Below are 15,661 nucleotides of genomic sequence, written 5' to 3'. Positions count from 1 at the left end.
CAATTGCGAAGCGCACTGCCAATTTTGACTTGCAAGAATACAAACATAATATAATTAATAATTAATTTAAAACTGTGCATGTGCAAATTTGACGTTGCTTGTTCGTCGATTCCACAATCTACAGCAAAGCAGTAATATTGCACATTTACAAATCACAACCAACCACTGCCAATTTTGACCAGCAAGAATGATAACATAATATAATTAATAGTTAATTTATAACTGTGCAAAAGCAAATTTGATGTTGGTCAATTCCACAATCTTGAGAACAGTGGTTATTTTGCACGTTTACAACTAGCAAAATGAGTTTGAATTCCGGAAGAACTTGAACTAAAATTAGACAATCCTGATTTTGATGTGGAAAATCTGGAAAGATGAAGTGATTCTATGCTCAAGGCGCTAAGAATGTGAAACTTCAGTTTGGTTTGAAGGTGTACAATGAGCCAATCAATATTAATCCAAGAGGAGGATCCCTTGCTTGTCCGCTCCCTTCTCACTCTCCTCTTGACAGCATCCATCCTCACTATTGCTATGCTCGCATTCTTTCTTAGAGACTCCATGCATCCCTAGCTCATCTCCCCTTGGGATTTGTAGCAACCTAACCTCCAAGAAGATATCTGTCAACAAATTAGAAATTGCTTGCATCCATCAAAATCGTGTCACAAAATGATGTGCCAAGGCCTGATCGTATCCAAAACGAAGTGCTATATGGAGTGGAAGTATAACTGACTGGACACGCACCCATTCAAGTGGGTAAAAAAAATTTAAGTTTTAATCTTCCAAAATTTCTCAACTAAATATCATGTGAAAATTCTCCCAGGTAGATAACTACCTGTGAGACCTTGATAGAGGGCGAGGCGGCAGATAATGGTGGAAGATGAAATCCTTCTCATGGTTAATGAAAGTCTATATGCGTCTCTTAGGAAGAATCCTCGGATCATGAATTAAAGTTAGAAGGAGAATCCTGAGTTAAAGATAGAAGGAAAATAGTGCTTGGGAGCAGTAAACTACTTCCAGGGAAACATCTACAAGAATGAAGACTCAATGTAGGTCATCTATACAAATTGACCCATCAATCATAAATCTTGTCTCATTATACATATCCATGTGATGGTTCATGGAACCTTAGAAGGCATCTATTTCAAATGACCCTTCTCTACTTTCATGATTGTAAGAAAAACTCCTAGGCTAACTTCCTCATCTTGGCACATGTGAAAGACAGCAAGAGAGCCAAGAGCCAACATTTGACCGCCTGACCCCATCATCTTGAATTGGGAGAGCTAATAGCCAACTTGTGATCCCCTGACCCCTTCCATCTTGAATTAGATGACCATGTGCATGTCTTGCTTCAGCACTGGAAAAGGAAGATCCAGTAGATGAAGATTGTCCTTCTAGGGGTACTACAATGTCTCAATTCTGTGATGCATCCTTGTAGGAAGGTAATGGTTGTCAAATCTACCTCATCAAGACCATCAATTTGTCTCAAATCTATCTTTGTAAAGCAATTCAACCTCATGACATCATACACATCCACTGGGGTTAATTCGGTCTCACATTAATAGACCAGAAGAGCATAGGTCATCATCCTACCAATCAGGATATTTTAGCACATGTTCATATCTTTATTTGGTTGAATATCTAATCAAGCACTAATAAGTATTGCATCCAGCAACCTTGCCCATCAATTTTTCCCTTGCAACTGGATGCAATTGTGGTGCACTGAATCCCCCCAATCGGCATAGTGATCAAAGGTGTGTGAGGTGCATGTTATGCATGTTTACCTTATTCTTTTTTTAATCCATCTTTTAATCTCAGCCATCTGAATTGTGTGTGTAAAAAATGGTGAAAAGCAATGGTAATTTCTTCTTTTATTTTGCATATGATGTCTCTCAACTCTATGCGAGTCAGCATTCTCTTGCAAAAAAAATAAAAAAAAAAAGGAAAGAAAATTCTCAGTATCCCATGAAGCTGGCAGGGAGCTGCCTCTGAAGGCTAATCCTAGATTCCCAATGCCAACTCTCATTCTCTTTCTTGATTGACAAAAATCAGTGATTCTGCTGCTCTTAGTAAGAGCAGCTGTTTTTTGCTGTTACTTTGGAATTTGGCTATTTTCCCCAAAATTTATGCTCTTCTCAGTCTTCTTTTCTTCTTCTTCCTCTAGCCTCGTCTGCAGCTCTTTGTCAGAGTTGTATCTCTCTTCTTCTTTTTTTCTTTTTAAATTTAATTTCTCCCCTTTCTGTCTTTTGTTTTTTGAATTATTGGCACTCTGTTAAATTTCTGATATTCTGCTCTTTGTCTTCTTTTCTTATTCTTTCTTCTTCTGGACTGCTCTGCTGCCCTTGGTCAGAGCTGCTCCCAGCCTCCTTTCATCTTTTTTTATTTTTTTTCCTGTTTTATTTGGAACCTCTGCAGCTTTTTCTCGAAGCACTTCTTTCTCTTGGCATTTCTTCTTTTTTATCTGAAATTTCTTGCATGAACACTGAGTCCTGTTTTCTGGAATTTCTAGGTCAGAGCTGCTCTGCTGCTGCTTTTTCTCTCTTTATTTTATTTTTATTTATTTATTTTTCTTGCTGCTTATTTCTGCTTCTATGTTGTGGAATTTAAACCATGACATTGCATATTAAGGAAAATTTGTTTTATAATATTCATTAATGTTCAGTATTGAATATTTTTGGTTTTTTTTAAAATTCAAATATTAATGGGAATGTATACAAAATTTTTTGATAAATGTGTACCTTATCTTTGTGAGGTGTGTGCCTTTGCTTTGCATCTAGGCTCTTGATACCCTTTATGCCTCAATGTGGCTTGTGCCTTTGAGTACTTTGCCAACTCGCTTCTCCCTACACTTCTTGAAGCATAGCATTAAAATCTGAAACATAAGCACGCCGGTTAAGCTGCTGCTTTAGCATAATTGACTGAAGTGCTGACCTTTGCCTTGTTGTCCTATACCCTTTATGCTTCTTCACCTCTGCGTAGAAGGATTCACTTGTGATTGTGTGGTCTCGGCATTTTCCTTGCCATAAAGTGATGGAAAAACCCCAAGCTTGTAGGTGAATAGATTCCTGCTTGTCTAGTTTGGATGAGCAACCTTCCTCACTTGGGCTATCTATTCCAGATGAAGTGACTTATATCCAAGTTGGAATTTCCTTGCTTTTGAGTTTCTTCATATATGTGGAGTGCCCTTTTGTACAGTCCCAACTTTCTTTGCTGTAGTCCTCACACATGCTATGTGTATGAATGCATGAAATCCTACAACCCAAGCCAATGAGAAATGAGGGGTTAGTCCAAACATTTGTGCTAATAATACAGTGAAGTCTTTGATATCCCCCATCATTTTGTCCCCATAGGGTTAGATTTGGTAATTTCCTAAACAGATTATGGCTGTAGTTAGGACTAACTTTATGACTTGAGCAAGATTCTTGGCAATAAGTGGGAGCTGTATTCTCATGTCCTAGGTCTGCTCTGCCTTGAATATTGCTACCTGTCACAGTCCCACGATGGATGCATACTAGGGAAATCTTGGACTTACAAGGATGGTTTGGGCTCCAACTTTGTGAGGCGCCTTTTATAGGACAAATCCATGAGGCCAGTGGGCCAAAATGGACAATACCTCACTCGGGTTGGGCCCAAGACCACTACCCTGGGAGTACTATCATGTGGGACCAAGCTGAGGCACTTTGATGAGGACGTTAGAGGTTAGACAGGGTAGAATGTCACAATCCCACATCCGATGTATATTGGGCAGACAATACCTCATTAGAAAACAAACAAAAATATGCATGCATGCATGTATGACTGTTTGTGTATAAATATAATATTTTCAATCAGTTGTTCATAGCTTCCTAATGTAACATTGTCATTTTATTTTATAATATTCTATTATAGTACTAGTAAGTTAAGTTTTATTGACAATATAATTATATTAAAGTAAGATAAATAATTTTTTTATAATATAAAACATAGTTATCGTTGGTTTTTTTTTTTTTTATTCAAATAAGATAAGTATTTGTTTTATAATTTTATATTATAGTTAGCAGGAGGGATTTGGATCCTTGGTGGGAGGTGGATCACCTAATAAGGCAGGAATGCGGATACATATAATATTCAGGACAGATGATTTTTGGCTGGTTGGATTCAAGTTCTGCCCTTTTCGCTCCAAATCCGTCCTATTTACATCCCTCGTGATTGAAGCAGGGGAATTTGGTTGATAGGCAAGATTTCGGAGCTCATCACTTGTTACAATACGCTTTATGGTATTTTTTTTTTCCTCATAAGAAAATTTCTCTCCTTGTTCTTTTATTCAAAAAATAAAAAATAAAAAATTCTTGAGCTCACAATAGCCAGCCAATGTAGAAGCCATCCCCATGGTAGCTAGCCTCTTAGGAGAGTCAATCCCTTTGTGCAGGGGCAAGTCCTCATCTGAGGTGAAGGCCATATTCCACAAGGGCAAGCCCCTCAGTATTTAACCTTGTCAAGTTCCATGTATAATTTTTTACCATGCATGAAAAGATTTTTTCTCTTTTTTGTTGAACGAGCATGTTCTATTCCTTTTGCATTGAACAGAAACAAGTATTTTGAGGCTTACCTTGATGAATGGATAAAGATGAGCCTCATTTAGCTTTTGGCTCCATGCTGTTTGCCCTCTACTCTCCTTGGAGTTCACTCTCAACTCGTCTGTCCGCTTTTTTCGAGTGCTCAAAGAGAATGGCATGCATATCTCTCCCCATCCTTCCCAAATGCTTCTATTCTTTCCTGCAGTATTTGATGCTTGTAATCATATATGTGATCATATCTTTTGTGCTATGCCCCTATTATATCTTAGGAACAATGGAACATCCTCCTGTTTTATTTCCTGAAACTCGAGCTACCCTGCTTTTTCTAAATCTCCTACTTGGCATTGTTTCTCTTTTGCATTTAACAAATTTTGATGCACAAAAACTTCTTGAGTTACCTTGCGGACTTCTCATTTGGGTTCCCAAGGGGGCAGGGGTTGTTAAATGTAAATGTGTATTTTCCATCAATTATAAATTTGTTCCACATTTAACTTGTGTGTTCATAATTATGATCTATTTGTCAACTATCTAGTTCTTGCATCCTAGCAGGAGTTTGAACTTGCAACATGCATGCGCAGAATTGGTTGTTGGGCACATGGAGGGTCTACCAATTCCAATCCTAGGATGCTCTTGAGAGTCTTGGTTTGATGTACTTAAACTAGGGTTTGTTAAAGACCCCTTAGTCTTTTCCTAGCCACATGTCATTTGCAATATGTGCTCCAGGTTTAACATTGTTTTGAGGCTAACACAAATTTGCCTCTCCCTGACCTCAACCACCTCAGTTTCGGTCTTTTGGCACTTTGAGCAATTGAACTCTCTCTCTCTCTCTCTCTCTCTCTCACTCACACACACTCACACACACACACACACATGCACATGAATCCGCCCTTTCTCAGAGTTGCTCCAGCTCAAAGATTCTCTCTAGCCATCAGAGTTCTTTACATGCTCCAGTTGCTACTTCTCATGCTTAAGCTTCCTAGTGATTTTGCCTCGTTCTGTTGGAGCCCTATTTAGTACAGTGTAGGTTCTCTACCCCCTTTTCAAGAACTTCCCTACTACCAGCATCAGGAGTGCTTCCGTTCCGCAGCCTGAGAAAGAGGAGGGTATAGTTTCACAAAGCTAATTAATAGCTTTGACTGGGTGGGTGTTTGTTATCCATTTTACTAATGAATAGCTTCATGAAGTTAATCATAGGATTAAATGCTTGTTTTAATCATTTTCTTTTTAATTTTTCTTTGACTGATAAGAAACTTTGAATTTTTGCAACCTATTAGAGGTTAAGATATATTTCTGTTCTGCTCCTACTCACCTTTGTTTTTTTGAGGTGGGGAGGGGGAGGGGGAGGGGGAGGGGAAGGGTTGGTGGCCCGATGGAATAAGAGGGCAAAACAGTTTTAGGAGGGGAAAAAACAGCAACGAAGATTTTTCTTTTTTAAAAGTTTGACAAGGACATTTTTTTGCCATGTTGGTTAAGCCAACATATATGTGTTCTGAATGCTGATCCTGACATTGCACCTGTGTGATTGTCTTTTAATTTCTTGGCATTGACAGTGACACCTTTGCTAGTTCTGGCCTTACATGGTTATATTTTGTTGACTGCTATTGGTTTTTTTCTTTCAAAAGGTTCAAGATAATAGCTAATACTATCTCACCATTCTGTCTCTTATTTTTGTTTGGACAAAATAAGTTACTTAGAAATTTATTGACAATCGACATAATCGACTATTTCAGATTGCAAGGGAATTACGACTGAGGGACATTGGTGGCATTATTGTGGTAGATTTCATCGATATGATGGATGACTGTAAGTTATTTTTTTTTTCTTTTTAATGCTTCAAAAAATTCTACGGTCCTATGATTAAAGATAATGGACAATCTCTTGAAAAACATGACAAATTATGCTTCCTGCGATTATTATTGAGTGTGCATTCTCTGTCTCTGTCTCTCTCTCTCTCTCTCTCTCTCTCTAATGTTGTCCTTCATTTTTTTTGTTGACCCCATATTATCTTTCAGCAAATAAAAGATTGGTCTATGAAGAAGTTAAGAAGGCTGTCGAGAGGGACAGATCAATGGTTAAAGTTTCTGAGTTGTCGAAGCACGGACTTATGGAAATAACAAGGAAAAGGGTATGTTAATTGGTTTTAAATGGATGTTTTCTCTTTATTTATTCTTAAAGAAATTATGCAAGGGATGAACAAAAATATGCAAGATATATTATAAAATTCATCCCAACTATAGGGTTACCTTGATGGTGAACCTCCACTGAATTGTGAATACCACATTATATTCTCTTTTGTTCTGAGGAAAACTATGGTACAATGTTGGACAGGTTAGACCCAGTGTGACATTCATGATCAGTGAACCGTGCGCTTGCTGTCATGCAACTGGGAGAGTTGAAGCTCTGGAAACCTCCTTTTCAAAAATAGAACATGAAATTTGTCGATTTCTTGTAAGTAATAGTTTACAATTATGGAAATGCTTGTCTTTTTCTCTATATAGTGTATTAATTCTAAAATGTGACACAAGAAATGAGTAAAATTTGATGATCGTACTGTTGGGGATGGAACATGGAAATTCTTGTAATTTTTTTTTTCTTTTAATTAAATATGCTTACCTAAAGACTGGCTTCCCCTTGCCCCTCTGTCCCCCAAAAAAATAAAATAAAATAAATAATAAAGCATCAAATTTTTTTAACAAACATAGGTTTGAGAAGCTTTCAATTTGTTAGGTAAGGTTTTGATATTGTAGTAATGATAATGTTTCTCCTGCTTATATCAGGCAATGATGGATAAGAAACCAGAGCCAGAAAATCCAAAGTCCTGGCCAAGATTCATACTGAGAGTTGACCATTACATGTGTAACCACTTAACTTCAGGGAAAAAGACAAGACTTGCAACCTTGAGCAGTTCTCTCAAAGTTTGGATTCTTCTAAAGGTATGCCTGGTTGGCAATGATTTTCTTCTCAACTTCTTTTCAAGCATTAGGATCCTCAAATCAGAGAATCACATTTGTTCTTAAATGATCCCAATGCTTTCCTGGGCTCCGCTCTGTAACTCTGTTGATGGAACAAGTGCAAGGAAACTGGAAATAAAACGGTTTTCCCTCACTTTTTGCACCTATGAGTATTCACCAAAGCACAACCCTACGTAACTGTTTATTTTTAAATAATTTCCCCAAATCCCTTTTCAACATTTTTGGTTGGATAATGTTTCATGTGAAAAATGAACTACTTTTTTCTGATAAACTTTTTACTGACATCAAAAGTTCTAGGTAACTGACTTTTCTTTAATGTTTGCCACATTTCATTTCTCTGCATAGGCTTACTGAAAACCTTTAAAGGAACAGGGTTTCAGGCTGCGTTCACATTTCAGCCAATTCCTGTTTCAAGTAACTGCCATTATACATGGCGCAAAGCTTTGCTAGTTTTGAGTTTTCTAGTTCAATTTTTTTAGATATAACATGCTTAAATACGTATACTGTTAGATCAACTATCCCAAAGCATTCACATTGAATTAATAACTGCAGCCTCTCAGCCCCATCCATGTGCTGAGCCTCTATTCGTCATCCTCATAAATTTTCAATTCAGCTAATTGTTCCTTTCTGTTCGGAGAATTTCTTATTGTTGCCTGTGCATAATAATAAGTTTGCCTCCTCCCCATTGCTTGCATCACATTCTCTTTGTCAAAAATGAATATTTGAGGTTCCATGAATATCTTACTATATACAATGGAGGTTAGGTGTGCAATTAAATCGAAACTCGAGATATTGAGTTTGAGTTCTGAGAACTAATACCCCAAATTCAAACTTGAGCTTGAACCGGTGAGAATAAACTTGAATTGAGTCCACTCAAATTTAAGCTATTCAACAAAAGTTCTGTTCAGTTGTCACCCTACTGGAGCTCCTGTGCTGCGCATTATGTTGTGGATTCTCAGTAATATCAGGGACTTCTGTATGTTAACATAGAAAGTTGGTTTCTTTTGATCACCTCAGGTTGCCAGAGGTTTTACCAGAGGTGCGTTTGAGGTAAAACCAATTACAGATGACAAAGTGAATGGTAATCGACATCAAGTTCCCATTTCCATGTTGCAATCTGCAGAGGCTGGAACTTATAATCCCAGCAGAAAAGTTACTCTTTTTCCTGTCAAGAAATCAAAGACCCATGAGAGATGAAATTGCAAGATTCGTTGCTTTTTTTCCCCTTTCTGTTCAAAGACACTGGTTTTGGTTCGTGCATCTTTTGTTGGTGGCGGCATGTAGTTGAGTCAGGTAATTTCCTCCACCTTTTTTTTTGAATTGATGAATTCCGTTCTAATGAAGCTTGGCCATGCAATTGTTATGTTTCTCTCCCCATTGATTAATAATTGTATTAATTTCTGTAGCTGTTAAATGCGGTTGAGGAGCCCCATAGAACACGTTAGTTTTTTTTTTTCCCCCCCTTTTCTTTTCTCCCCATTGTACCAATTAGAGTTTCTTGTAGCCAGTTTCGAGCTATTACCTGAGGATAAATATTTCAAGCATTCAATGAAGAGAATGGCCAATATAAGCCAGCAGACAGCAGTACTTTATTGTTGGGGGCCAACATAAGCTCATAATTCTTGCGTTTCCGTGTTGGTGCATTTCTAGAACGAACTTGGTTGCAACATACAATTTCTTCAAAGCATTCATTTCACCATATAAAACCCATTGAGAATATTTTTGGGACAATGTTGAAAGGGTTCATGCCACTGCCTGGAACGCAAATTTATAGTGTTGCATATAAGATAAAATAAAATTGCATATCAAGAGAAGCCCTCAAAAGATGAGAACAGAACAAAACTATGTGCAGGATGAAAACCTAACAGATAGAAAATTGGAGAACCTTTTTTGAACACTTCTAGTAAATGAACAATTTGAGTTCGATAGCTCATGCAGATGGTAGGTTTTTTCCTTTTAGGAAAAAATAATGAGGATGAAAAAAAGAGATGAGGGTCATCTGTAATCTGCATTCTTATCGCATTGGGGGGCGCCTTTGGATGAATTGAATGTTTTGAAAATTCATAGAATAATAGATTTTAAGTGCGGAAGCAATATTAAGCACTCAATACAAACAAAAAGCACAAGCACAATAACATCAAGTTTTTAAGTTATTCGGTTAACATGATATGAGTCTACTCCTCAAATAACTTTCTTAGGAATTTTTACTATATCATAAGCTTATAAGAAATTGCTCACGTGATATAGGGATAAACTTGCCCAACCACAATGAATATGTAACCCAAAACTCGCAATGGATACAAAATTCAAAACTAGTCATGACGTTAGAACAACTTGTAGGACAAGCATGATATCACAACCTCTTGTGGTACCAAGTTAGAAACTCTGTTTTTGTATGTTCTTGGACTTTTGAGTTTGATGACTTTTTAAGTCCCAGGAAATGCTCAGGTTGATTGTATTTGTTTTGAATTTATTTTGATAGGGAGCTATGACTTTTCCTCTCTTGGGTATGCTCAGAATTTCTGTACATATCCATTTTGATCAATAAAATCAGATAAAAAAAAAAAGCTAAAAACTCTGTTGAATTGCCCATACATCTCTTGATCTTATCATACACAAGATGTACGAACAATATTTTAGAATTCAGATAGGATGGTCTATCGATTTCTTAATCTCCCAAGGGTTGCAGGGTAGTAGTCAGTGCCATAAATTTTTCCCTTGCACTGGGGAAGCATTATAAGTTCCAATTTTTAAACCCACGTTTTTGTCCAAGGCTATAAGAACAATCCCGTACATCACAATTGAAGTAGTAAAAATAGCAATTTTCTGGAATGAAGTCTACTACCAAATGTTTAGAAAATTTAAGAATATTTTTATTTTTAATTATATTATACATGACTGCTGAATATGTTAGTTTTAGTTGCTTGTTGCCAAAAAATAAAAACAAAAATATCAATAAAAATAAAAATTAAAAGAGACAGTCTACCCCCCTTGTGATGTTTTTGCTTTTCTCTGGTGAATATGTCGACAAATCTAAGTCTAGTGGGTGCTAAAACATGCCACGAAATTGTTCAGTATTATTTTCATTCTCTCTCTCTTGTTTACATTGCACAATAGTGCCAAAACAGGATAGTTTCTTGTTGCTGACAAAAAAATTAGCAACAGCTTCTCCAATTTTTTTTGGAAACCACTAAGTGGTTTTGGAAATTGTGGCAATGTTGCCGTTAAAGGATGCAGATGGATGAAGGTGGCGAACAGGAAGGGGAGAAGAGATTAAAAGTTAAAAGGAGATTTAAGAGGAGAAGCAGCCCTTGGGGAAGCTTCTGGAAACACAAGAATGGGAGAATCCCATGCTTTGTGCTATGAACTTCTAGTTACAATTATTCTTTGATTGCCCGTTTGTACTCTTTACATCTTTTATTGTTTTCTTCCACTTTTATTTTCCCAATTGATTTTCCTTTATTTCCACTATGTGTTACCAAGCACGTTTTAATTTTACTTTAGTTGAAAATATTAACCAAACACATTTTCAATCTTTAGTTTTTAGCACCGCATAAGCTATTTGTTGAATTCTTCTTAAGAATCTTAATAACAAGGGAAAATTGGCTGAGGCCTTAAATTCATTAGAAGAATTCTACTACAACCCGTCAATGACTTCCAGGAGGGAACACTAAAATGCCAGCAGACCAAAATGAGAAGGAAACCTTGGACTGATCGATCAAGTACCCACTAATGAGAATGATTGGATTTACCCAAATGAAACCATACTGCTCGATCAGGCCCATCAAGAGAGAAATCCAACACAAAACTAAAGGCCTGTTTATTATTACTAAAAGTTCTTATTTTTTCACTTCCAATTTTCAAAAATACAAATTTATAAAATGCCAACTTCATTTGTTTTGCAGAAATCAAATTTTTGGATGAGCAACTTCAGAAATATTCTTCTATTAATGTCTTTCTAATTTTGAAGAAGTGAAAATTAAGGTAGCTTTTTGTAGTTTTTTGGAAATTTAAAAAAAAAAAAAAAATACTGTTTTTAACAACCAAAAAAGACCTCTAAAATCCAAAAGATTTCAGATGATGAAACAGGACTGCAGGCTTCTCTAGAAATAACAGTACTCCCGATAACACTACTCAATGTGGTATGCAAAAACAACCAATTGACACGCTAAAATTAATCAAAAACAACAAAGAACAAAGCAGAGATACAACTTCTTGTCACCTGATGCAGCAGTAACACGAATAGGAAGTAAATGGCAGAAGAACATAGCCAGAGACATGTTTAGGAACTAACTGGCAGATGAAGTGCAAGTGTTAATGCCGTCCTTGCAATCATTGGTGAGATCATTGAAGGTCTCAATCTGCTTTTTCCCCCTTAAGAACACCTCAGTGTCAACCGACACCCTCATATACCCATCGAATTCAATTGGAACCCCATTAGTGAGCTTCATTGTCTCAGAATACCACTCACTATTCTCATCCCAGAGATCCTTGTATTCATCAAGAAAATGAGTAGAGTACTTGCCTTTCAAAGGATCGAAGAAAGATTTGTCTGGTTCATTTGTTGCAATATAAAGGTTTCTCCCATCCTCAATCTTGTCTCTCAAGGATGAGACAAGTGCATCGGGTGAAGTATCTGCTGCGAGATTAGGCCACAAATCCTTGTTCTTTGCCTTCTCCCCTCTAACAACATGAACAGAATCAAAATCCCAATTTAACTTTGATGCAATCGCAGACACTATGTCCATCAACCGTCTAGATTTCCACAATAGGTGCCATGGTCTTTGTACAACAGATTCAGTCTCCCCTTCACAAACCCTATACCAGTAATTATCCGGCTCCACAGACCCAAACTTCCTCATAATCAAAGTATCCTTCACATCATGTAGCTTCATGGGTGTGATTCTGAAGTCCTCCACAAGAAAAAGACTCAATCCGTCTTTCTTCTGCCATTTATTCCAGTCAGACCAAAACTGACCGTGGTCCAACACAGATGCTGACTCTTTCAAATGCTCAAAATCAAAGTAAAACCTGAAATCCTTTCCTTCCTCATCCTGATTTGAGGATGTGTAAATTGAAGATAAACAAATGCTCAAATCCATGATCAACGTTCTGTTCAGATACTGAGCTTCACCCAACGCACACAGGAAACTCCATAGATAGTGATTCATGCTCTTGCACCTATCCCCACCACCGCTATAGATCAAGAACTTCCCATGACTGAACGAACCCTCAGATTGAACCTCAGGAAGGGTATCGTTTACTGTTTCCCCAACTACAGGCAAAGAAGGAACCTTTTCTTGCTTCCCAGTGTGCTTCTCAAATCCTGGTTTTTGATTCTTCTTCTTCTTCCTGGCATTCACCCCTGTATGGTAGTCTCCAATCCCAATTACAGTAAAAGTGCAGCTTGGGGACCTAGAAATCACAAATCTACGGTAATCCTTGTAAAATGCCGCAGCCTTTCCCTCCTTTGGTCTAAATCGCCATGCCATGTCACAAGTGCTATCATTTGATCCCGTAACAGGCTTACCAAAACGGTAAAAATGGATGTCCTTAAAGTGTTCTATAGCAGCCTTCATCATCGTATGAAAGACATCTGGGTCCGAACAGGCAATAGGTTTATCCGTGATTCCCTCACACTCGGGAGAGGCTGATTCAGGTACCGGTTGATCAACATCGGTGATGTTTATGAATGAGGCAAATGCTGACTGATTCGTAGGCATAAAATCCTCACCAGTCTTGACAACAGTATTATCCGATTTAAAAGTGGCATTGGAAATTGACGTGAGGAAAGTTGTGATCTTGGTCGATGGATGGAAGAGTGGGTCTTCAGGTTCGTAAGTGGCAGCAATGATGGTGAAGATCAAGACTCCAACAACAAAAAGTGCAAAACACAGGTTTCCAATCATCGCGAGGGCATTTTGCCCCAGGTTCTCCGGCCGGAAACTCCCGGTTCTGGATAGCCCCGACCGACCAAACATCATTGAACCAGTGTCTTAAGAATTCAACCTAGCTCTACAACGAGGAACACGAGATCCAAAGAAACGCAAAAAATGAAACAATAAGAGCTCGAATTTCAAAAAATTAAAAGTTCGAATATCAAATAAAATCGATGAAAGAGCTAAAAGAGACAGTGAACAAACAGCAAATGTAATGATTAGGGTGAAAAACTAGGGTTATAGATCAGGAGGCGAATTGATAGCAGCTCAAACGAATGGAAAAAGAGTGTGTCCAGACCTTGAAACCTACGAGTTGTGAAGGATTCAACAGAATCGTAATCAAATGAATACGCGACCCTGGAAGAACAAGGGAACACAGTATCAAATTAATCTACTAAGATTTAATGATTTCATTATGAATTAAAATCAAAACACGAGTACGGCACATGAAGATCGAACATTCGGGCCTCCATCCAGTAGCGAAGATTTCATACCTTGTTCAGGCGCGGATCAAATCTGCATTCGCATCGCCATATCTCTCCGCGTCTCACAGGACTGGACTGGACTGGGAGTAAGAGATCGGAGCTGGGCTGCTCGATTCTCCATCATATTTCTTTTTTGTAATTATGTGCGGTCAGATGAGCGAGGAATCAGAGACTGATGGTGATAAACTATAACACTGGCCTTTAAAGTGAGCGGTGGGCGTTGTGCGCCTAGTGATATCCTGTTCTGCTTCCACGTGTGTAGGCAGATATTGCGTGGATGGTAGGATCCGAGTGGGCGTATTGCGCATCGCGGCGCAGATTGTCTTTTCCAGCTGTCCTAAACAAATAACTTGGCCAACGGGAACTGGTGGAAGACAATACGCACCGACGCTAACAGGGGCAAAAATGTAAAAAAGTCACAGCACGTCTTAATCAGCCGTAAATAACTAATTAATTAATTAGATTTATTTATTTATTTTTCAAAGGAAGCATCTCATTAACTAATAATTTAACCTTCAAAGTTCAAATTATATATACACAATTATAACAAATTAAAGGCTCCACAAATTCCAGCCACAAGAATTATATTTAATGTGAAAATTTTTTAGGAAAAATGATAAAAAAGAAATAAATTTATCTAACAAAAAAAATACTGCAACTCTTGTGGCATATTTTGATTTCTAATATAAGTCTATTTGGATAAAGATTTTAGGGGAACAAAAATTGTAGATTTATTTTTTATTTTATTTTTATTATATTAAATAAAAATTAAAAATTAAAAAAATTAAATTTTAATGATCTGTAAAATCAAATTCGTGTGTATTGATTTGATGTATTTTTAAATTTTTTTTTAATTTTTTAAGATAACTAAACATGAAAAAGTGAATTGTTTTTTTTTTTTTTTAAAAAAAATTTTTGCATTATTGTATTTGTATCTTACAAGAGTTCCAGAAACAATTCCTTATTTGAATTTATTGTCTGAAGTGCATCCAAGAATTCTTTGATAGCTCTGATTTAGAAGCACCTTGGTTGCCTCACTCAATTTTCCTTCAAAAACAAAAAGAAAAAAATTGCTGCTTTGATTGTGTGTCAGGTTCAACGTGGGAATCAAGCTTCAAGCTATTTAAATTGACTCGATGCATTTGGTTGTAGAACTCTTCCACTATAGCATTTATATTGACATAACTTGTAAATTGTTACTCTTGGTTTTGGTCAATGAGTGTGAACATTGCATGTTTTCATTTTTCATTTTTCATTTTTTGTTCTTTTATGATTTTTTTTTTTTAAATTTTTTTATATGACTTCTATTGTGATAAATGCCCTCAAACATGCATAGCAGATTATATATTTGTGTATGAAGAATAAAAAAACACAATGCAGCAAATGATGAATATATAGAATTAAACCACAACCACAACAAGTTAATGAAAGTAAGAACAACCACAACGACACCAAGAATTACATGGTTCGACAATGCCTACATCCACGGAAGCAAACGACAAGAATTCAGTAACTTTTCATAGAAATTACAAGAGTAATACAAGAATCCTCACAATTCTCTCTTCAACCACACTTGGCACCCTTGGCACACAAAATGCACAAAAGTACACCATATACAACTTATTCTATGTATATATAAGCCTCCTCGAAAATTTTCCCCCGAAACCCAACCATATTAACATCCAAATATTCAAAATTCAAAAGTCTGTGCA

General features: G+C 37.0%; 2 protein-coding genes across 5 annotated transcripts in view; one reads left to right on the top strand and one right to left on the bottom strand.

The window, feature by feature from the left end:
• The window catches only part of LOC131149879 (ribonuclease E/G-like protein, chloroplastic), a 58,382-nt gene that overhangs the window by 41,233 nt on the left and 1,488 nt on the right, over nucleotides 1-15,661 (top strand). For 2 of the 4 annotated variants that reach the window (XM_058100670.1, XM_058100671.1), the window contains 5 exons: nucleotides 6,284-6,356; nucleotides 6,566-6,678; nucleotides 6,882-7,001; nucleotides 7,331-7,486; nucleotides 8,543-9,143. In XM_058100670.1, the coding sequence (XP_057956653.1) occupies nucleotides 6,284-6,356; nucleotides 6,566-6,678; nucleotides 6,882-7,001; nucleotides 7,331-7,486; nucleotides 8,543-8,722 (642 nt within the window). In that variant the 3' untranslated portion in view covers nucleotides 8,723-9,143. Of the gene's footprint in view, nucleotides 1-6,283; nucleotides 6,357-6,565; nucleotides 6,679-6,881; nucleotides 7,002-7,330; nucleotides 7,487-8,542; nucleotides 9,144-15,661 lie in introns of those variants that run through there. The other 2 variants (XR_009135313.1, XR_009135314.1) reach the window with 2 other exon arrangements.
• On the bottom strand, nucleotides 11,604-14,179 carry LOC131149881 (uncharacterized). Its single transcript, XM_058100672.1, has 3 exons — nucleotides 13,959-14,179; nucleotides 13,763-13,821; nucleotides 11,604-13,540 (listed from the first exon to the last, which is right to left on the bottom strand). Exon 3 carries the CDS (start codon nucleotides 13,507-13,509, stop codon nucleotides 11,815-11,817), a length of 1,695 nt encoding a protein of 564 aa, XP_057956655.1. The 5' UTR covers nucleotides 13,510-13,540; nucleotides 13,763-13,821; nucleotides 13,959-14,179; the 3' UTR covers nucleotides 11,604-11,814.

The sequence above is a fragment of the Malania oleifera genome, chromosome 2 (assembly GCF_029873635.1).
Source record: "Malania oleifera isolate guangnan ecotype guangnan chromosome 2, ASM2987363v1, whole genome shotgun sequence".
NCBI lineage: Eukaryota > Viridiplantae > Streptophyta > Magnoliopsida > Santalales > Ximeniaceae > Malania > Malania oleifera.
This window is presented reverse-complemented; position numbering and strand designations above follow the sequence as displayed.